General features: G+C 44.0%; 1 protein-coding gene across 1 annotated transcript in view; it reads left to right on the top strand.

The window, feature by feature from the left end:
* LOC144500851 (uncharacterized) overlaps positions 1 to 22,954 on the top strand; it is a 183,221-nt gene that overhangs the window by 15,080 nt on the left and 145,187 nt on the right. The window contains exons 3-6 of the mRNA XM_078224326.1: positions 925 to 1,047; positions 5,930 to 6,091; positions 8,974 to 9,085; positions 17,234 to 17,284. Coding sequence (XP_078080452.1) covers positions 972 to 1,047; positions 5,930 to 6,091; positions 8,974 to 9,085; positions 17,234 to 17,284 — 401 coding nt within the window. The 5' untranslated portion in view covers positions 925 to 971. The remainder of the gene's footprint in view (positions 1 to 924; positions 1,048 to 5,929; positions 6,092 to 8,973; positions 9,086 to 17,233; positions 17,285 to 22,954) is intronic.

The following is a 22,954-nucleotide window of genomic DNA, read 5'->3' as shown; positions in this document are numbered from 1 at the left end:
AGAAGCCTGAAGAATTAATGCTGTGTTTTTTCTTCAGTCAGCTGGGTGTCCAATAATACATGGCATCAACATTATGCTTACAAATCTCTCTAGACCAGGCTGCTGAGAAATATGGCACCCACCTGGTTTTATTTGACTAATATGGAGTGCACGCTCTTTCACCATAGAAGCACATCCCACTTATCCAAATCCAACCAACAGTTTTGGTATAAAAACAAAAATGCTGGAAGAACCCAGCAGGTCAGGCAGCATCTGTGGAGAGATGATCTTCAATGATCTTTCATCAAAATAGTTCTGAAAGTACTGAATATATTGAAGAAATATTTTGAAAATATATCAGAAACATGTTATGTTATAAATATACTTGACATCCATGCAAAATATCTGAAACTAAGTTTGAAGGTCTCTGATCCGAATGACAAGTCCATCCCTCCATGTTTGTCATTGTGACAGTGTCTTGGATTATTGACTCGGTTCTGAACTTATGTCTTTGGGTGCTATACCTGAATATACATAAAGTGATGTTGAAGAACCAGCTGAATCACAAAAGGTGTGTGAGGAGGAACAAATGAAGATGGCAGAGGAGGATCAAGCAGGAACATGATACTGTTAATGACCTCCTTTACTTTTAGAAACAAAGCAGTTTGATTGATGAAACTAGTGAAAGGAACTGCAAGTGCTTGAAGTGAAGGGAGATAAAAATATTGAATGATACATAGCTTAGATGTCTGGTACATGTTGGACATCACGTTGGATGATAATGCAAGTGATCCATTGTTAAGCTAGAGGGAGCTAAGGTAGAGAATTTAAGAATTCTGTGGCCTTTGTTTCTACGTTAAATTTGGTGGCTACAATCTCTCGTAGAAGTGCCTTATAAAACGTAAGAGCTTGCATTATAATTTATCTCATTTATTTTTGTTTCAGTTGCATAATTGCAATTTCCTCACGACTGAGTGACTGCTTCTTTGTTCATGATGGCATCGAAGACAAAATTACAGAAGCTTAAACCATTGGATTCGAATGTGATACTTGGGGCAATATCACCAGGTAAGGAAAATTAAGGAAATCACATATGCAAGCTTCAAAATACAGATATCAATCAGTATCAGTTAAGTTCGTGGCATGCTGAACTCAATCTCTGTGTGGTTATTAGAAGGAAAAATGGCCTATTCTGCCTCGGGTTCAGTATTGAAACATGAAAGGAGCAGTGTTCATTGATTTCAAAAAATCTAATTAAAACAAAAGTATTGTATATTTAGAAACAAATTTAGAAATTGAGTAGCACTCTGTCAGGGACACCAATTTGCACGTGAATAGGGCACGCATACTGCAGCTGTGTATTCCTGCCCACCTGAAACCTGATTTTTCTTATCAGGCAACACATGGTACAGTGCCAGATACAATAAGCTCACTATTCATTCTTCCAGCCTAGCTGACCCGCAGACAGGATAGAGGGAGGTAGGCTTGACTGCAACAAGGAATTGATTATCTTGTTGCAATAATTAAAAATATTTTCATAGTTGCTTCAGGGAAACATAAATCTACATTAATTTTGCAATAGAAAAATAATATATGCAGCTCCTTTTATAACATTTTGTAACCGTTGTATAACTCTTTATACCTTTTATGTTGCAAAATGTTGTTAGCCAAGGCCATACGTTTTTTTAAAAAAAGCTGCTTTCAACAGGTGGGTGACCGATCTGATCGACTAGTGAATAAATTCATTGCCAAAGCATGAATTCATATGTTCTCACACACTGAAGGTTTCTTGTGTAAACATTTCAATAAGTGTCTTACACAACTCACTGTACATATCAGGGAATAAATGAACTTCTATTATATTTATAGAGCTGTTGTTTATCTCCACTAGGTGCTGATTCTGCTGTTTAATGATCCAACAACCTTTCATGACATTGATCTCGCCGAACCATCTTTGAAAAGTTTTTCTGATTAAGTTTTACCTTCTAGCACATAAAACACCCCTGTTTGTTAAGTAGTGCTTTCACCAGCTGGCAGGAAAAAGCAGAGGCCTGAGGAAAAGTTGCCTTCTCGTGCCCAATTATCCAAGAGCTCTTCCATTCTTTATCATAAAATAACTTCAGTACGAATATTGGGAAAGAAATGTGTGGAAAGAGAGAAGATAAAGCTCTTTGCAAGTCATGTTTTTAGTTACTGCTGTCTTGCATAGCTCCACAGTGGGAGAAAAGAGAAGTCAAAAGTCAGTAACACACCAAAAGCTAAGTGTCCTTCCAAGTCAGCAGTTTTTGATTCGTGACATTTATGGCTTCTGCCATTTTCAACCTCCCTTGTTGTTGCAGTGACGGTCAGTTTCCAGTTTCTGTAGTAAATTCCCATACATTGTAGTTCTAGTTAGGGCATAGTGCTCTCACTTGCGCTATGGAATTGGCTAGGGTTGAATAATGTAGCCTATAATATTAGTTTGACATCACCTTTTACTTTCAGAGTGGAGAATGAGGATTTCCGTGGGATAAAATCATGCAGTGCAACACTAATAAACAAATGCTTAGTACAGTCATTTGACATTCCTCTTTGCCATCTTAATGGATGTTACATGCTAAACCAACGGTGTCCAGGTTTATCTGAATCTGAATGTGAGGATGTGTGACCACAGTAAGAAGTCTCACAACACCAGGTTAAAGTCCAACAGGTTTATTTGGTAGCAAATACCATAAGCTTTCGGAGCGCTGCTCCTTCGTCAGATGGAGTGGAAATGTGCTCTCAAACAGTGCACAGAGACACAAAATCAAGTTACAGAATACTGATTAGAATGCGAATCCCTAAAGCCAGCCAGGTCTTAAAGGTACAGACAATGTGGGTGGAGGGAGCATTAAACACAGGTTAAAGAGATGTGTACTGTCTCCAGACAGAACAGCTAGTGAGATTCTGCAAGCCCAGGAGGCAGGTTGTGGGGGTGACTGATAATGTGACATAAATCCAACATCCCGGTTTAGGCCGTCCTCATGTGTGCGGAACTTGGCTATCAGTTTCTGCTCAGCGACTCTGCGCTGTCGTGTGTCGTGAAGGCCGCCTTGGAGAACGCTTACCTGAAGATCCAAGGCTGAATGCCGGTAACTGCTGAAGTGCTCCCCCACAGGAAGAGAACAGTCTTGCCTGGTGATTGTCGAGCGGTGTTCATTTATCCGTTGTCGTAGCGTCTGCATGGTTTCCCCAATGTACCATGCCTCGGGACATCCTTTCCTGCAGCGTATCAGGTAGACAATGTTGGCCGAGTTGCAAGAGTAGGTACCGTGTACCTGGTAGATGGTGTTCTCACGTGAGATGATGGCATCTGGGTCGATGATCCGGCACGTCTTGCAGAGGTTGCTGTTGCAGAGTTGTGTGGTGTCGTGGTCACTGTTCTCCTGAAGGCTAGGTAGTTTGCTGCGGACAATGGTCTGTTTGAGGTTGCGTGGTTGTTTGAAGGCAAGAAGTGGGGGTGTGGGGATGGCCTTGGCGAGATGTTCGTCTTCATCAATGACATGTTGAAGGCTCCGGAGGAGATGCAGTAGCTTCTCTGCTCCGGGAAGTACTGGACGACGAAGGGTACTCTGTCCACCGTGTCCCGTGTTTGTCTTCTGAGGAGGTCGGTGCGGTTTTTCGCTGTGGCGCGTCGGAACTGTTGATCGATGAGCCGAGCGCCATATCCTGTTCTTATGAAGGCATCTTTCAGCGTCTGGAGTTGTCTGTTGCGATCCTCCTCATCCGAGCAGATCCTGTGTATTCGGAGGGCTTGTCCGTAGGGGCTGGCTTCTTTAACGTGTTTAGGGTGGAAGTTGGAGAAGTGGAGCATCATGAGGTTATCCGTGGGCTTGCGGTACAGTGAGGTGCTGAGGTGACCGTCCTTAATGGAGATGCGTGTGTCCAAGAATGCAAACGATTCCGGAGAGTCAAAAGTCAGTAACACACCAAAAGCTAAGTGTCCTTCCAAGTCAGCAGTTTTTGATTCGTGACATTTATGGCTTCTGCCATTTTCAACCTCCCTTGTTGTTGCAGTGACGGTCAGTTTCCAGTTTCTGTAGTAAATTCCCAGACATTGTAATTCTAGTTAGGGCATAGTGCTCTCACTTGCGCTATGGAATTGGCTAGGGTTGAATAATGTAGCCTATAATATTAGTTTGACATCACCTTTTACTTTCAGAGTGGAGAATGAGGATTTCCGTGGGATAAAATCATGCAGTGCAACACTAATAAACAAATGCTTAGTACAGTCATTTGACATTCCTCTTTGCCATCTTAATGGATGTTACCTGCTAAACCAACGGTGTCCAGGTTTATCTGAATCTGAATGTGAGGATGTGTGACCACAGTAAGAAGGACTACCATGGACTACTCTCCGGAATCGGTTGCATTCTTGGACACACACATCTCCATTAAGGACGGTCACCTCAGCACCTCACTGTACCGCAAGCCCACGGATAACCTCATGATGCTCCACTTCTCCAGCTTCCACCCTAAACACGTTAAAGAAGCCATCCCCTACGGACAAGCCCTCCGAATACACAGGATCTGCTCGGATGAGGAGGATCGCAACAGACACCTCCAGATGCTGAAAGATGTCTTCATAAGAACAGGATATGGCGCTCGACTCATTGATCAACAGTTCCGACGCGCCACAGCGACAAACCGCACCGACCTCCTCAGAAGACAAACACGGGACACGGTAGACAGAGTACCCTTCGTCGTCCAGTACCTCCCCGGAGCGGAGAAGCTACGCCATCTCCTCCGGAGCCTTCAACATGTCATTGATGAAGACGAACATCCCGCCAAGGCCATCCCCACACCCCCACTTCTTGCCTTCAAACAACCACGCAACCTCAAACAGACCATTGTCCGCAGCAAACTACCCAGCCTTCAGGAGAACAGTGACCACGACACCACACAACCCTGCCACAATAACCTCTGCAAGACGTGCCGGATCATCGACCCGGATGCCATCATCTCACGTGAGAACACCATCTACCAGGTACACGGTACCTACTCTTGCAACTCAGCCAACATTGTCTACCTGATACGCTGCAGGAAAGGATGTCCCGAGGCATGGTACATTGGGGAAACCATGCAGACGCTACGACAACGGATGAATGAACACCGCTCGACAATCACCAAGCAAGACTGTTCTCTTCCTGTGGGGGAGCACTTCAGCAGTCACCGGCATTCAGCCTTGGATCTTCAGGTAAGCGTTCTCCAAGGCGGCCTTCACGACACACGACAGCGCAGAGTCGCTGAGCAGAAACTGATAGCCAAGTTCCGCACACATGAGGACAGCCTAAACCGTGATGTTGGATTTATGTCACATTATCAGTCACCCCCACAGCTTGCCTCCTGGGCTTGCAGAATCTCACTAGCTGTTCTGTCTGGAGACAGTACACATCTCTTTAACCTGTGTTTAATGCTCCCTCCACCCACATTGTCTGTACCTTTAAGACCTGGCTGGCTTTAGGGATTCGCATTCTAATCAGTATTCTGTAACTTGATTTTGTGTCTCTGTGCACTGTTTGAGAGCACATTTCCACTCCATCTGATGAAGGAGCAGCGCTCCGAAAGCTTATGGTATTTGCTACCAAATAAACCTGTTGGACTTTAACCTGGTGTTGTGAGACGTCTTACTGTGTTCACCCCAGTCCAACGCCGGCATCTCCACAGGATGTGTGACCCCAGTGACAGGTTTGCCTCTTATGTTCCCTTAATCAGTCAGGTTGGACAGGTTGTGGTCCTGCTTGGATCATATATTAGATAACTGAGTCTAGGTGGAGATTTCACTTAGTTCTGGTCTTTCTGAGGAAAGTGTGACACCTTTTAGTCCACGAGATACCAAAGAGTTATTGTTTGCCATATTAAATAAATCCACATTGTCCGAAATTTATAGATTGTGCTGTTTCGTTCAATATTTTTTTCAATGTTTGAACAGCTAATCAGTATCTTGTGCGTCTGATTGAGGACAAACATGAACTGTCCTTCAAAAAGCCAACAGAGGAAAGGATGAACTTGGTGTTCCAGGTATTAGAAGATCTCTTACCACACATGGGTATATTTACCAGAGTACTGAAACTCATCAGGGATGAACTCTATGGTAAGAAAGCTATCAATGTTTCCATTCTACAACCATGCAGTATTATTCAGTGCAAGCTGCTAATCAGTTATAGAATCCCGACAGTGCAGAAGGAGGCCATTCAGCCCATCGAGTCTGCACCAACCACAATCCCACCCAGGCCCTATTCCCATAACCCCATATATTTACCCTGCTAATCCCCCTGACACTAGGGTTAATTTAGCAGGGCCAATTGACCTAACCCGCACATCTTTGGATATGTACAGTAAATCTGTCAGATCTTGATGTGATTTTCTGACTGCAAAATCACACCTCCTAGCACCCCGTGAAATTGTTTCAAAACAGAAAATATCAATGAGAGAAATCACAAAAACACAAAAGCAGGTTGTGAAATTGAGCTGAATGAATCTGGTCATTTGTGGGTCCGAGATTCAGAAAAAAGTGATCACGAAAGCTGTTGGATTGTTGTAAGCACTGAACTGATTTATTAATGTCCTTCAGGGAAGGGAAAATCCACCCAGTCTGGGCCTACACGAAACTCTGGTCTTTTGGGGCTCACCCATTTCCCCTGTGCTCACTGAACCATACTGATTTATTTTTCACAAAATGAAAATAGTGGGGAACATTTTAGTGAAGAAATGAAAACAGGCACTAAATAGATGCTGTGCTATTAAGATACATCCATTTGAAAATTTGGTTTTAGCACACAATTTTAGTCCTAATTGATGATTACCATAATTTGAATTTTCCTGAAAATGTGAACTCAGACATCTACAGATTTAGCATTCATGTGTTGATTAGAGACTATTTCCACGAGGCAGTAGATGTGGACTTCATGCACCACTTCTACTGAAGTTGTGGAGTGAAGTGACTGATGCACAACAGCAGGCACAAGGACCAAATGAGGATTCACAGGTTGTCAGACATGGCATTGGAGATCCTGGTGGAAGAGGTCCAGAACAGGATTGGTGTCTCCTACCTGCAGGAGGACTGAGTCTACCTTGTCCTTCTGTTCTTCCCGTCCCTCTCTCCTGCACCAGCTGGTGGTGCCTGCTCAGTTTCAAGTCCTCTTCCCATTATTTCTGGAAACCAAGATGCTGATGACCGAACTCTTCCTTTCTCTTGGTGTCTCCGAGAAAGTAGAGGAGCACAACACTTACTCTTTTTTCGGCTGAAGTCTTCAGAGAGTTTCCAGAATAAATTTTGATAAGCATTGGTAACATTTTGAAGTGTCCCAGAAGGTCTCTCGATGTGTTTCAAAAACTCTCCTCCAACCTCCTGGATAAACGGTGATGTATCTTTAAATAATATTTGAAATTCTCTTCAAAGACCTGTTTACTCCTAATCAGCCGATTGGTGTTGGGTGAGGGTGGTATTTCATCAAAATGCCATGCAACTTGCTTAATGAACATTTGCTGACAATTTAAATGTCAATCAGCTCCTTAAAGATCTTTAGGTGGCTGTATTCAGTGCAAGCTTTAACTCCAAGGGCCTAATTTTACCATTTTAATTCTAAGTGCTGAATCTGGGCGCATTTCAGATCCGACTTGGAGATCTGCTCCCAGGCACCCCCATACGCACTCAGTCTGAAAAAAAAATTGCGTGTCCCATTTGCGCTGTGGGCGGGGCTTATCGCGTTTGAAATTATCGGAGCTTTGAACTGCGCATGCGCAGTTAGAAAAAAATTTGAAAAAGCGCGCCTGTGTCAGATCGCTCCCAGGCTGCAGAAAGCGGAGAAAGCGGCCCGAGAGCGAAAAGCGGGAGCGATGGCGCACACAGACATCACTGTCCCCCCTATCCACCCCCCGCCCCCCCCACTACCCAGACCGATCACAGCCCCCTTCCCCCCCCCCCCCCCCCCACCGATGGCCCGCAGACTGGCTGCAGACCCCCCGTCCCCCCCACCAGAGATCCATCTGCCATCCGCCCCCCCCCCCCCACCAGTGAGCGAACGGGCCTCCCCCACCAGAGATACGTCTTACCCGCCTCCCTCCTTCCCCCCCCTCTCCAGAGAGTGATCTGGCCTCACACCCCCCCCCCCCCCCGCCTCCAGAGAATGATCTGGCCTCACTCCCTCACCGCCCCCCCCTTGCCCCCCTCAGAGGAACATCTGGCCCTCCTCCCTCCCCCCCCCCAACCCCTCCAGACAACGAACGGCCTTCCCCCCCCTTCCCCCCCACCAGAGATACGTCTGACCCGCCTCCACCTCCTCCTCCTCCTTCCCCCCCCACCAGAGATACGTCTGACCCGCCTCCACCTCCTCCTCCTCTTTTCCCCCCCCCCCCCGTCGATCTGAGTCAGAGAGTCATTCGAAGCTCTGAACTCGCCTCTTCAGCAGCTGGAGCGCCCGATTCAGACGTTTATTCAGCAGGTCCATTTCAGCATGGTTCCGTATCGGCGAACGCGGTGGTAAAGGGGGAAATGTTGATAAAGTTGGGCGGGCAGTTCATTAATTCAATTGAAATGCATTTAAATTGCCGTTGCGCCCGTTTCGGGTCTCAGTAAAGTGGCCATCTGCGCGGATGCGGGCACGGATCACGTTATTGGCCACGTTATTGGCCAACTTTGCCACGTTTTCGCGCCCGTCTTCGGGTGCGACACAATGGTAAAATAGGGCCCCAAGGTGGTAATTAATGCAAAATGCAGGCTAAACTGGAATTGCAGCTGAAGACCAATCCTCTCCCCTTTGGAGGCTCTAAGTGACCACAGCGACAACTTGTATTTATATGACTTTGGGGTGATTTTCCCCAAATACCAATGTGTTTTATACTACTCCTTGTTGTGATTATATTCTTGATATTAATGTACTCAATTGTGCAATTAATTTTTCACTGATAAATGTTGGGATAGTAAATTAGTCAGCAGCTTTTTAAAATATGCTATTTTAATGTGATGTCTTGTAGATGGAGTATATAGTTCCCAAATTACTGGGAATTCAGCAGCAGAATCTGAAATAGCTGATGCAGTTGCCCGAGCACCTTACTTCAGCTTGCTTCATAAATTACAGGAAAAACGGTGAGTGATAATAGAATTACGAACCTTTGTGGCGCTTATTACAACTGGCATGACCTGGAAAGTTATTTCATTAGCAACGATACACTTTAGCTGCAACTCTCAAGGACTATTTTTGGTCACAATTGTGGTGTGATGGGTTAATAGAATAGATATGCTAATAGGTTATGTAGATGATGATGTCTCACTGACATCAAAGTGAGACTTTGCTGGCGGTAAAATATCCATCTTTATTTTTCTTCAGCTTTCTTCTTCAGAAGAAAGCGTTCTTTCATCCCCCTTGACCAATATTGCTAAGAATGTACTTGGTTATATAAATTGTGACAGGTGCTTTAAAAATAGCACATGTACCTAATTTATAGTTTATTTTCAACCGGTGGTTCAAGTGAAATGGTTGAACTAGGTTCTGTTGGTGATAATCAATATATCATATCGATACTACATTCAAAATTTATATGGAAATATAGACTATGTAGATGAACATATCCTTGAAGCATCTTGCTTTCAGTAATTGATGCTCACACTGACTAGAACACTGTAGCATTTAATTCAAGTATGTCATTCGGACATTAATTATGTAATATGTCAATTCACCTTCTGATTAAATCTCAGATTTAGCATTCTCAGTTAAATTGGTCTTCTAACTCTCTGAATCATAGGTTGAACACTGGACAGCCACATATTTTTTTTCTGATTATACCAATTAATGGCCATGTTCTGTTTCCCAGACATCACTTTGTCAGTGATTGTGGCACTGTAGAGGAATATTTGATTCCACTCGTCTTACCTGGATTGTACTGTAGATTGAAGATGTGAAAGGACTGTAGTTAATTTACAATGCCAGACAGATTTCTGCTTCCAGCTATCTAGTGCTTGGACCCACACTGATAAAACAGTTATCGTTTTGTATATGATTAAGTTTAAAATGGATCATTGTAATTTCGTGGACTTAGATGTTAATACACGGATGATTTGATTAAGTTTTGCCGCACATTTATTGTTGACATATCAAATGACCTTCTTGCCATTTCCAAGTAAGAATGGGGCCATTGTTTCATAGCATGCATATACATTTAATTAATCGAGAACTATGTTTCTGAAAATGTTATGGGAAATATCTTGAAGGGATGTTAGTGAATAGAAAACAAATGGTGATAAATGTTGATACGGTTTAACAAAAAATGAATTGTTTCAAGGGAGTATCACTAGTGAGGCTTATTAGTGAACTGTTCTGTCTAGAGGGAGTATTTCAAGACACTGACTAATTAATTGGATTGCCTCAGGGAGTGCCCACCCTGTTTAATACATTATATAAAACAACTTGCATTTATATAGCTCCTGTAATGTAGGGGAATCTCCCAAGGGGCTTCGCAGGAACATAATCAGATAAAATTTGACACTGAACCAAAGAAGAAGGGGGGGTGACTAAAAGTTTGGTCAAACCCCCCCCCCCCCCCCCCCCCCCCCCCGTGTCTATCCTGCTGAGCCGGGGAAGTTTGTTAATTTGAATACCCTGAGGTGGTTGTCTGAGTCACTGGGTGCATCTTGCATGCCGGCCTTTTTTCTCTGCCAAAGGAGTCTGGCAATTCTGAAAGACTGAGTATCTTGTGGGTATCTTGTGGGTGACAGGTATATGCTGGGGCTCACCAAAATGAAAGCAAAACTGTCCCCTCACTACTCCGAGGCCAACTGAAGGACTGCAGATTTTCTAGATCTCCCTGCCCTTTCTCCCCCGTATTACTGTGGGCAGGTAAGTTGCCAGATACCCACTCACCCTTAGGCCTATAGAGGCTCTTAAGTAACCAATTAACTGCCACTCTGACCTATTTAAGGCTGCCCTCTACATAACTCTGGCTGCCCTGCAGCAATATTGTGGTCGACGAGGTGCTGACTGACTTTTAGGTCGGGGTTGGGAGTAATCTATCCCCTCATAAAATTCACCCCAAGCTGTAGACTCAATCTCTGCCGGCTGCAATTTTTCAGTCAACAGAGGGAGTCAGGGGCAAGGTGAACAGTCCAACAGATTTGAATCTGTGAGCTCCTGTCAGGCAGGAAGTGGGTGTACCTCCTTTGGGGGTCCCATCGGGTGTATCCCCTCAAGATCATACCCCACTATCCCTTGCTCCCAGCTTCTTTAACTCAACATCCCATCTCCCTCCTCACTGAGGGTCTCCCATCTGGGCTCGTCCAAAGTCCTGGGACTTTCCACTCCTGTTCGCGTTGGGCAGGTTTGATGATGAGAGCAGAAAATATTGCGAGAAGGCCACCGCATTTGATGTTGATGTAAAAGCAGGCAGTGATTGTCCCCTCCCACTGTCAGTGGCAGGCTACGTTTTCCCCCCGTCCACCATCAGGAACCTCAATGTCACATATTAGCATATCATTTCAGGTCCCATAGTCTGGAATCACGCTCCCACGTCAAAAAAATACATTCACTGCAATGTGATGTCAGAATGGCGAGCAGAACTCAGAAGGGAACTCGGTGGTACAGTGCACAATGGGTGGCTGGGCGAGCGCTGAGGGTGCACCTGGGTGAAGAATGTTTCCTGGTCTCCTCGCTGTGCCTTTAAACATGGTGCCTGGATCGTGGAATCGCTGAGTTGATGGCAGTGTGGGTGAATCAGAGGGAATCTCTGCCTATCCTTTTCTTAAATCCTGCACTATATGGTGGAAATGGCCACCATTGCCATTGGCGGCCTTAAGCTGCTTTTCCCGCCCGACATCGGCCTTTGCCGATATTGGAGAAAATCTCGCTGATCCTCCCTCCTTTGTTGGGATTGCTTATAGTCCCAGCATGTGGTTATTTCTCTCTTCTGGTGCTTCTGGGACTACACACTTGCTCTCCAACCTGACTGACCAACAGCTCTGTAGGTTGGGAGGTCCTCCCTGATGGGGGCGGAAGTCTCACTCTGACCCAATAAGGCTGCTCCAACATAATATTCTTGAGAGGTAGCTGGATTTCTGGTGGACAAGATCTCCCCTCAAAATCCACTGCAAGGTATGGGCTCAGTAGTCCCTACAATTACAGTTATCCTTTTTGCCTTAACCTGGAGGTTGGACAGATTTTGTTTATCAGCTTCCTGATAACTTAACAGACACTTAATTCTTGTAGGAAAGTTGCCCCACAAGTTTTTCTGCATCTTGGAGGTGTTGTTTACTGTTCCGTGGGCCAGATCTTTCGGAAACTGGTAAAACTTGCTGAATTAGGGCAGGTACACTCAAATGTCAGTTGAATTTGGAATGTCTTTGAGCTTGTGATTCTTTTGAGTTGGGGGGAACCAAACTGCTAGCAGGTTTGCCCAGGGCCCAAATGAATTTTAAGGTTTATTTGTGAGGCAAATGATTAAAGATGGTGTTAACTAAAGTTAATCTCCAATTCATACTTCTGACAGCAAGTCTTTTAAATTCTGACAGGTAATGGATTCTTTATATTTAGCTATATTATTGTGTTATTTGAGAGGTTTAAACTTCTGAATGCCTCAATTATACTTCCATATTCATATTGCTACTCATTCTCAATGAATATGATTTAAGTTTTAGCCATGAGCTTTGTATCAGCTACCTACAATGTGGAATTGTTCATGTGGAAAGAGTGAAGCAAGGCACACAGTTCAGGAAAAAAATTATGATTTTGTTTATTTTTCAATATTGCTATGAAGGGCTTACTAATACTATTAAAAAATGTCCTGTTATGCAACCACACTCCATCAATAAAGGGAGGGTTGGACTTTGAATGGAGTGGCAGGGGCAACATTCAGACAGAATGCTCTATATGGATAATGTACCAAGTCTTTGTTCTTCTAGCCATGCTTGATATGGCTGGTCCAATTCAGCTTCTGTTTGAGAGAGATCCCGAGCGTGTTGTGGATGGGAAATTAGTAATGGTGATACAATTGAAGATCAAGGGGTAATGGCTGGACTTTCTCTTATTTGTGGTAGTCATTCAATGGCACTTGCATGGTGTGATTGGTATCGCCCATTTTACAGCTTAAGTCTGGACATTATCCAGGTGCTGCAGGAATCTGCAAAGGGCTGCTTCATTATCAAAGCATATTGAAATGATTATCATTGTGCAACCATCAGTAAACAGGTCCACTCCTGATCCTATGGCGGAGATCAGATTATTGATGAAAGAGCTAAATTGGTTTGGCCAAGGAATATTTGAATCATAACATTTAAAAGGAGACCATTTGGCCCTCTTATCTGGGCTGGCCCTTTATCCCACTCCCTGACACTAGTCTTTTTCTCCTTCAAGTATTTACCCAATTGCCTTTTGAAAACTACTGTTGAACCTGCTTACAGCATCTTTACAAGCAGTGTATTCCTGATCATAACAATTGGCTGCATAAAAATAATTTTTCCTCATTCCTCTGGCACCTTTGTCAATGAGCTTAAATTAGTAACCTCTGGTTACAGGCCAGTGGAAACAGAGTAAATAAAGAGAAACTATCTAAATCCCTCATAACTTTGAACGCCTCTGCTAAATCTCCCCTTGATCATCTATGCTCCAAGGAGAATTATTCCAGTATTTCTAGTCTCGCCACATAGTTTAAGTCCCTCTTCCAAATACCATTCTGGTAATTTTTGTCTGCACTCTTTCAAAGGCTTTGGCATTCTTTCTAAGTGTCAGGACTAGAATAGGACAGAATACTCCAGCTGAGGCTTAATTCGTGATTGATAAAGAATTAGCCTCACTTCCTTGTTTTGCATTCTATGCCTCTGTTTATTGAATCAAGGATCCCGTAAACCTTACCAACAGCTTGTTAATTTGCCCTGTCATCTTCAAAGATTTTCACACATAAACCTCTGAGTTTCTCTATTCCTGCATCCCTTTCAAAGTTGCAGCATTAAACTTGTATTGTCTTTTCTCATTTTTTTTCCAAAATGCACCACTTCTCATTTCTCTAAAATTTCACTGACCATGGATCTGCCTATTTCACCACCACGTCCTCCTGAAGACTGCTATTTACTTCACTGGGAACCGGAGTGGACCTTTACCCAATAGAGTCTGCTCCACCTTTCAGTGAGATCATGGCTGATCTGTGACCATTCCATATACCCATCTTTGCTCGTTATTCCTTAAACAATTGGTTGATGAAAATGTATCAGTCTGAGTTTGAAATTAACAATTGATCCAGCTTAATTTGCCATTTGTGGAAGAGAGTTTCAACCTCTACCACCCTTTGAGTAAAGAAGTGTTTCCCAATTTTACACCTGACAGTTCTGGCTCTAATGTTTAGACCAAGTCCCCTATCTTGATCCTGGAGGTTTGTATATTGTAGACTACACAACTTTTCTGACTGACAGTTTAAAATGTTTCTACTTAGACCCACTTTATAAAAGATGAAATGTCCAATTATTACAATGTTTTCCATGCTTAAATATGAGCTGAAGGAACAAAATTGTTCCTGTCATTACCTCATTGTAAGGGAGCTAATTTATTGGAATTAGGATTGATAACAATGATCAACAGAGGTATCTTCACAGCCCTGGCCATAGCTCTTCAAATCTTGGTTTCTTGTTCTCTAATTGATGGGAATCCAGTCGTGGGGAAAAACATTTAGTGCTGTAAGCATGCATACTGTAAATTCCTGTTACTTATTCCCAATACAAAACATCAAATATTTTAAAAGGTTAATGTTCAACACAGAATATATCAATTGCTAAGCTTAATTATTTTGATATTTTCTGTTTGTTTTTCCCCAAAAGGCCTCTTGCTTCTATTCAGAGAAGGTGGTGGCGCAGTGGCATTGTCACTGGACAAGCCATCCAGAAATCCAGGGCAAGATCTTGCGACCCGGTTTCAAATCCCACCATGGCAGATGGTGAAATTTCAATACAATACAAACCTGGAATTAATAGTCCAATGATGACTGTGAAACCATTTTCGATTGTCGTAAAATCCTATCTGATTCACAAAATCCGTTAGGGAAATAAGTTTTTTCAAGATGGCGCTGGAGCGAGGTGACTTCTTGCAAGCTGTGCCCAAATTCTATCTTTTACTCTTGTTCTATGCTTCTCAAACTTCATTCTAACTCTTTTGCATTCTGCACTCTCTCGTTTCTTTCTCTATGAACGGTATACTCTGTCTGTATAGCACGCAAGAAACAATACTTTTCACTGTATACAAAATCCATGTGGCAATAATAAATCAAATTAAAAATCTGCCATCCTTGTCTGGCCTACATATGACTCCAGATCCACAGCAATGTGGTTGACTCTCAAAATGGAGGGCAGTTAGAGATGGGCAACAATTGCTGGCTGAGCGACGCCCACATCCCTTAAAAAAATGAATGAAAAAGTAACTTCCATTGGCTGTGAAAGTATGGTGATCAAGGTCAAGATATATAATCTATCTTAAGTCAAGAGTGGGACTTGATTGCAGATCATTTCAGTTTTTCTGAGGCAAAATATCCTGTTGTGGAGAAGCGCTCTACTTAATATGCAGCCAGAAAGTTTAGAAAAACATATGCCAACTGTACCAATGGTTTGGATGACATATCGGTTTTGGATTTGCATTGTAGTCTTTTGGCTGAATGAGTTGTGCTGCTCTTGCGTCTTAATACAGACCCCTAACTACATGAAATTGAAGTATCTGTACAACTAACATAATTATCTCTCAGCATTGCACTGGAAAGCAACCAACATTGTGTAGTCTTCTGACTAAACAGAGCCTCTTGTTTTCAGACACTGGTTAGGTACAAATGTTTTTTGGAGATTAGGTGATGCAGAATATTTAGATTTAGATGTCCTTTCACCTCTGGGATGATGTTTCCATTGCACCTCAGATAATAGAAGGAAAATCTCCTTCTGATTGTTGTAAGGGTCTTGAATTAAATTAAAGTTAAAGTTTATTAGTCACAAGTAAGGCTTACATTAACACTGCAATGAAGTTACTGTGAAAATCACCTAGTCGCCATAGTCCGGCGCCTGTTTGGATCAATGCACCTAATCAGCACGTCTTTCAGAATGTGGGAGGAAACCAGAGCACCTGGAGGAAACCCACGCAGACGTGGGGAGAACGTGCAAACTCCACACAGACAGTGACCCGAGCTGGGAATCGAACCCGGGTCCCTGGCGCTGTGAAGCAGCAGTGCTAACCGCTGTGCTACCATGCACAATCTTAACATAGTTCCAATAGTTATGAGCCCATTGCACAAGGTGTCTCAGAAGGGTACTCATTTGTATTGTGTCAGCAATCTGACTTTGAAAATCCACAGGATAGCTGTGGAATGGAAATGTCACCGTATGGAATAAAAAGGATTGCTGGGCAGGGGGCAATCTACCCAACCTTTTTTCCCCTCATGTGTAGACCTAATGTTTAAGATTGCCCCATAAGAGGGAACAAGAGGTCACAGGTATAGTTTGAGAGGCGGTAGATCTAAAATTGAGATGAGGAGGAACTACTTCTCACTGAGGATGGTGAATTTGTGGAACTCGTATCCCCTATAGCGCGGTGGAGTCTGAATCATTGAATGGTTCAGGAAGGAGATAAAAAAAGGATAAAGGAATACTGGGAACAGGTGTGGAGGTGGATTTGAGACCAGGGAGAGATCAGCCATGATCTGGTTGAATGACGTAGCAGGCTCGAAGGGCTGAATTGCCTACCTCTGCTCCTAATTCCTATGTTCCTATGTCTTGGTGTCCTGATAGTAGGTAGAAATAGTGGAAAGTGTCCATTTTTCCTCCAATGTCCTTGAAGATCAAATAATTCAGTCGACCTGGAACTTGAGTTTTTCACTGCGTACGTGTTCAATTGCCATTAAATGTCCTGTTATCAGATGTTAGTGATTTGGATTTCTAATGTAAATATTTGGAGCAAACTTCTATTTAAACTAATACTATTGATCTATTAATATTTTATCTCAATACAATTAATACCTTTTAAACTAGATACATTTTTTGACTTGGGTTATGAAATCCATGTATATTAATATCCAATGGTTATTACACATGGAAAAAATAATTAATAGCAATTACACACTTTAGCACAGAGGCTCAGCAATTGTATTAGATAATTCGTCACATTCTGCGCATTTCAAGAATTAAATTGGAAGGGTACATACTGAAACTTTAAATGAGTTAATGATAAAATCATTTATTAAAGTTAATGCAAATCTTAATGCAAAATAATTTCTTTATTATTTGCAGAAATGAAGAGGCAGAGGCAGTTTCCACTAAATTGAATGATTTAAGCGAGATGTAAGTGCACATTGCTATACTTAACTGTTTAATCACCTAAACTTACCCATGAACAAAAGCTTGATAGGGAAGCTGATTTTTATTTAGCACGGTGCTCGACAGGCAAGACAAGTCTTGATCAAAATATCGCTTTACTGTTAAAAGATCCATTGTTGTCTTCTCTTAAGGTAACATTTTAGACAGTTTTAATTCACTTCTCATACTTTTGATTTTTTTTTAACCTTACGAGCTGCATTCCACAATGCAACCTCATTCAGCTAGTAGAGTGCATAATCTTACATGTCCTCATGTTCAAAATCCAGCATTTGATCTGAGACGTTGTGGGTTAATAATAGATGCTCCAACTTTCCTGAGTCGAGTTTATTTTGCGTTACTGTCCTTTGAAGAAAACAATACAAAATGGAAATGTTACTGCAGTTGAATTGTTTATATGACTGTATTTCAGCTATTTTAAGTATTTAATTGCTTGATAATTTAGTGGGAGGTGCGGCAGTGTTTGGGCAGGGGAGATGCAGTAGTGGAAAGCCAGCACTTTGCAAACTGGTGATAAGTATATGTCTAGTGGAGAGGTGACGGTACAGTAGTGAATATTTTTCCATCTAATCAGATCAGCCACAAAAGCAGGCTAGAAGGGCCAGGTGGCCTACTGCTCCTAATTTATTTATTTGTATATTCATAATCTTCTTTCTTAAAGTAAAGTAAAAGTAAAGTTTATTTATCAGTCACAAGTAAGGCTTACATTAACACTGCAATGAAGTTACCGTCAAATTCCCCTAGTCGCCACAGTCTGGCGCCGGTTTGGGTCAGTGCACCTAACTAGTACATCTTTCAGAATGTGGGAGGAAACCCACACAGACACGGGGAAAACATGCAAACTCCACGCAAACAGTGACCCAAGCCGGGAATCGAACCCAGGTCCCTGGTGTTGTGAAGCAGCAATGCTAACCACTGTGCTACCGTTTTACAGGGTGAAATTTTCTGTTCCTGCCAGTGACGGTGGTGGGAGGGAATGCAAAATCGGGCATGAGGCCAAAAGTCAGATATGCACCAGTGGCTAAATAAGTTGGAATTTGTCCCTTAGGACTTTCATGGCGGTTGACTTTCCTGTTGATCCATGTTGGGAACCCCATTTAGATGCATTAGCATGTCATGAATACTCATTAAAATCACAACTCACTGGAATCATGTCCTCCCTCCTAATTTAATGCCATGTCTGCAGGTAATCAAACCAGTCTGATTTCGGAACAGATAAAAGTGGCATGCACCTGCTCATCTTCACTTGACTCGTGACTTCCAGGTGCATAAACGCAACGTTCATCCACCTTTTACTGCAATCCCCCCGTCCCTTACTGCTGCTTCGACTCCTGATACTCTCAGGCGAACCAGGATTGGATGTGCAAGCAGGACTGCACTCCACCCAGAGAAACTCTTATGGGGCACTGGTGGGGCTGCATTGTACCTGGACAGTCTGTGATGGGGCGTAGGCAGGGCTGCACTGTATTAGGAATGCACTATATGCGGCAAGACCAGAGTGGGGAAGGTGGGGGGTGAGGGAAATAGGCGGAGTCATGCCAGGGTGGAGGGGTAATTGTGGGTTTCAGATGACAAGGCAGAGAGTGAAGGGTTGGCATGCAGAGGAATGAGTGGAGGTTATGATGAACAAGGGAGGGGAAGACTGGCGTGCAGAGGGATAACTGGAACTGGAGTTGACATGGAAGGAATGGATGCAGACTCTTGAGGGGTTTGGGTGAAGTTTGGTTTTGGATGAGTGGGTGGGGGTTCACATAGACGCATCCTGGAGGAGGTGTTAAGCATGGGAGGGAGGGGACACACGCAGACTCATGACTGGGACCGGGGGCGGGAGGCGGGGAGGTTTGTTGCATCCAGGAGAGAAAGTGGCATTCACTCATGTAATTGTGTCTCTTTGGAGCACATTGTTGGGTGGGAAATAAAAGCCAATATTGGGACTTGTGGGCCATACTACAGGTCTTTCCGTGGCATTCAAGTTGTGCTCACGGTCTAGGGAAGAGGAAAGTCTGTACATGCTATGGGAGTGGTATGCAGAATTGTGTGCCAGGCATGATCAATGCACACATGGTGGTCCTGTGGGTATGTGACTCAGTATTGGGGTACAGATGGTACTGTCATAGTCAGGGTGAGCAACTTCAGCTGTTGATGGGGAATAGCAGGAGGGAGGAGGGGGTTGTACTCAAAGTTCGGCTGGAATTGGTTTCTGTTTGTGACAGTACTTTCACGGTGAGAGGGAAGATCAGAAGCTGGTCTCAAAGTAAAAGTGCAGCACCACCATGTTGACTGCCCGATGGAATGCAGTCTGAAAAAGATTGCTACAGAAAGGATCCTTGGCCGTGTGGGACGGGTCAACAGCTGGACCCATGGGCCTGTGTAAGCGGCACCCTAATTCTTTGCACATAAGAGCACTGAGATCCATGTTCAGCCGAAAACAGTAATGAAGACTTACGAAAAGGTGTTGAATTGGAAACCTTAAACCATGGTGCGCTTTGACACAATTACACACTAGGGTTTGAGTGTCACATTTGAGTTGGTGTCATTGAGCCTGTTACTGTCAGAGGAATGTGAGAAGGGAATGGGGATCACACCATTAAGGGAGTACAGCATCAGGACATAATGTCATCAGCAAGATGGTCCTAGATACCCTGAACATAGCATTCTAGAATAGAAATGGCTTCCAGGGCACAAGGCTGTCAAAGATTCCAAAAGTGTAAGGCAGGGTTGAATTCAAATCCAAATGTGGCAGCTTGACAGTATCTTGGATGGTTGTGCTCAACCCACTTCAGTCCTATTTGTGATTGTGCTGTCAAATTGCTGCGGGGATTATATGGCACATATGATGCTTGGGTTAGTTCCGCGGGTGCAAGGGTGGAACTGGGAACAGCAGATATCTAATGAGTGCAGCCCAAGGGCTTTATACTGGATTTCAGCTTTGGAGTGATGATACTGTTGATCCTTGTAGACTAAACTGCATTCATGTGTTTGGTCTATCTGTTTCCAAGATGAAGGAGTGCAGATTGGAGGTTGCAAACAATGTCGCCTTCTTGACGGCTGTGTTCTACCCAAAAGAGAAGAAGAAGGGCCCGTTGCTCTCTGGGAGGACCAAGAGTAAAGCCATTGCCTGAGTTTGTGGTCCAGACGGCCTAGGAAGATCCAGAGGCTGAGGAGGTGGCACCCATCTCACAGATGTGACTGGTGCAAGAAGAGAGTGCCGTAGATGTCTTCGGTTGTCAAGGGATGTCTCGGCTTACATCTGCCACATTCTTTGGGAGAATCTGATGCCGCATGGACCAGGAGGTCATCCCTTGCTGGATAGGTGACTACCGCACTCAAGTATTTTTGCAAGTGGCTTGGTCCAGGGATCCACTGGCAGCCTATGTACCATAGCTCAGTCCTTCACATATAAATGCACAAGGGAAATTACGGATGCCCTTTACAGTGAGGCTCATCATTACATCCAGTTCACAATGGATGAAGCCAGCCAGGCCATTAGATTTCTGGGATTTGCGGTGATCTCTGGAATTCCACAAGTACAGGCTGCCAGAGATCACTTTAAGAGTTCTATGGCAGCGGCCAATGATCTTCAACAGGAAAGAGTTCCACTCTTTCAATGTGCAACTGGTCTGTGATCATCAGAAGAAGATCATGCATAATAATGCCAAGTTCCCTGGAGTTCTCATCACTCCTACATTCTGAGTCACTTACAGTTGTTTCAGATCTTTTGAGGCCCATGGTGCTTACTGGCTGCTTACTGGGTGCTTACTGGGTGATAAGGAGCAAAAGACCTGGCTTATGACACCCATGCATTGTCCTCGAAATGTCTTGGAGAAGAGACACAATGTGGTGCATTCTATGACAAGGTCTATCATAGAGCAAACCATTGGCATCCTGGAGATGTGTTTATCATGTTTGGACCGTTCAGGTGGGGCTCTACAGGACTTGCCAAAGAAGGTGTCCTACAATATCATGGTCTGCTGTGCACTGCACAACTTGGTGCTTCGAAGGGGAGATCACTTGCCAGAGGGAGACATGGCAGAGATTTCCTCAGACGAGGAGGACTTGGAAGGGCTGGAAACTGAAGAGGGTCAGGATGGAGACTTCCCATATGAGGATGCTATAGCAGTGGCACGACATGGAAGGCATGCCCATGATGTGCTCATTGCCACCAGATTCCAGGAGGAGTGAGATCCACGCTGGGTGACAAATGTGCATTTTGCCTGGCCTCTAGAGGCATGGAAGTGATCAGGAAGTCCTTTCCAAACATATATATCTCAAGCAAGCTCATCTTTCAGCCTGGGACCAGTAATCCTCAGAGATCACGAAGGTTTTAGCATTGGAAAAGTCCACATTCAATGCTTCATATGACACCATATGCTATGGTTCATGTGAAAGGGATCATAGCAGTGCACAACCAGAGTCAACTGCACATAAGGCAGTCCTTGCTACCATCACATGACACCTTCAGTGGCCAGTTACATTTGACTTTGTTCCAATGAACATAATGCACCCAGAAAATGTGCTTTCACATTCACAAGGGACACAGCTCAGTGCTGATGCCACGATATTAGATGCCACCCTCTAAGACACAGGAACACACTTCATTTAATTGTGTGCTGCAAGCATTAAAAGAGCATTTCTGTAACTACATGCATTTTCAGGCTCGCTTAGATGACTCAAGGGGAAAATTACTAACATGACTTAACGAAACATAACATTAATTTGAGGGACCCAAAAGCAGGTAATTGAGGATTAGAAACTTAGGTCACCCTCGAAAGTAAATGGCACACAGAATCAGATGCAAGAGGCATTCACATCCTGAGACGTTGGATCAGAAAATCAATTTGCATTTATAAAGGTGCATTATATAGAGTGAACGAGCACCAGTGTCCAATCATAATTTCTTAACTTTACTTTCTCCACTGCTATACCTGGATGTAGCCACGGCATCTGTAGCTGAGGTGGAGACAGTCTGCTGACTGTTATGTCCTGTTGTTTGAGACAACTTCAGTAGGTGTCCTCTGAAGGCCGGGGGGCCCTGGAAGACCCCAACCTTCTTTGGGTTTCCTACCCTCGGGCAGGTGCACCCTTGGCCTGAGCATCTGAAACTGATGGGGTCCCAGGCAAAGGGGATTGGGAACAGCTGGATACCCTTGGAGTCATCTGTGTGGATGGTCTTGGGGTATCCGGCAGACACTCCTCCACCCTTTGGATTCCTGAGGGTGCCTGCCTGATCCCTTGAGGAGAAGAGGAATCTGGAGGGAGGCCAAGGTGCCTCATTTCACCCCCCCCCCCCCCCCCCCCCCACCTCATCTAGCCACTGATGAATCCAACCTAGGCCTAGAATGAAGGAGTTTAGGTTCAAGCGCAAATCCAGGGAACACAGGCTGCAACCACCATTCCCAAGGAGACTTTGATGCACTCGCATGCCAGAGCTACAATATCAGAGAACGTGAACAAACTCCTCCACTCGTTATTTTAGTCTGGTGACTGCCTCAGACAACTCTGTGATCTTTTCCTGCGTAACTTTGCATCTCCAGCATATGTGCAGTGGCCAACTACAGAGGCTTATCATCTGAATCAGATGCAGCAATCCTCTGATTGCCAGAGACCTGGGCTATCACTGCCTCTGACTGTTGGGTA

Source organism: Mustelus asterias, chromosome 11 (assembly GCF_964213995.1).
Source record: "Mustelus asterias chromosome 11, sMusAst1.hap1.1, whole genome shotgun sequence".
NCBI classification, from domain to species: Eukaryota; Metazoa; Chordata; class Chondrichthyes; order Carcharhiniformes; family Triakidae; genus Mustelus; species Mustelus asterias.
This window is presented reverse-complemented; position numbering and strand designations above follow the sequence as displayed.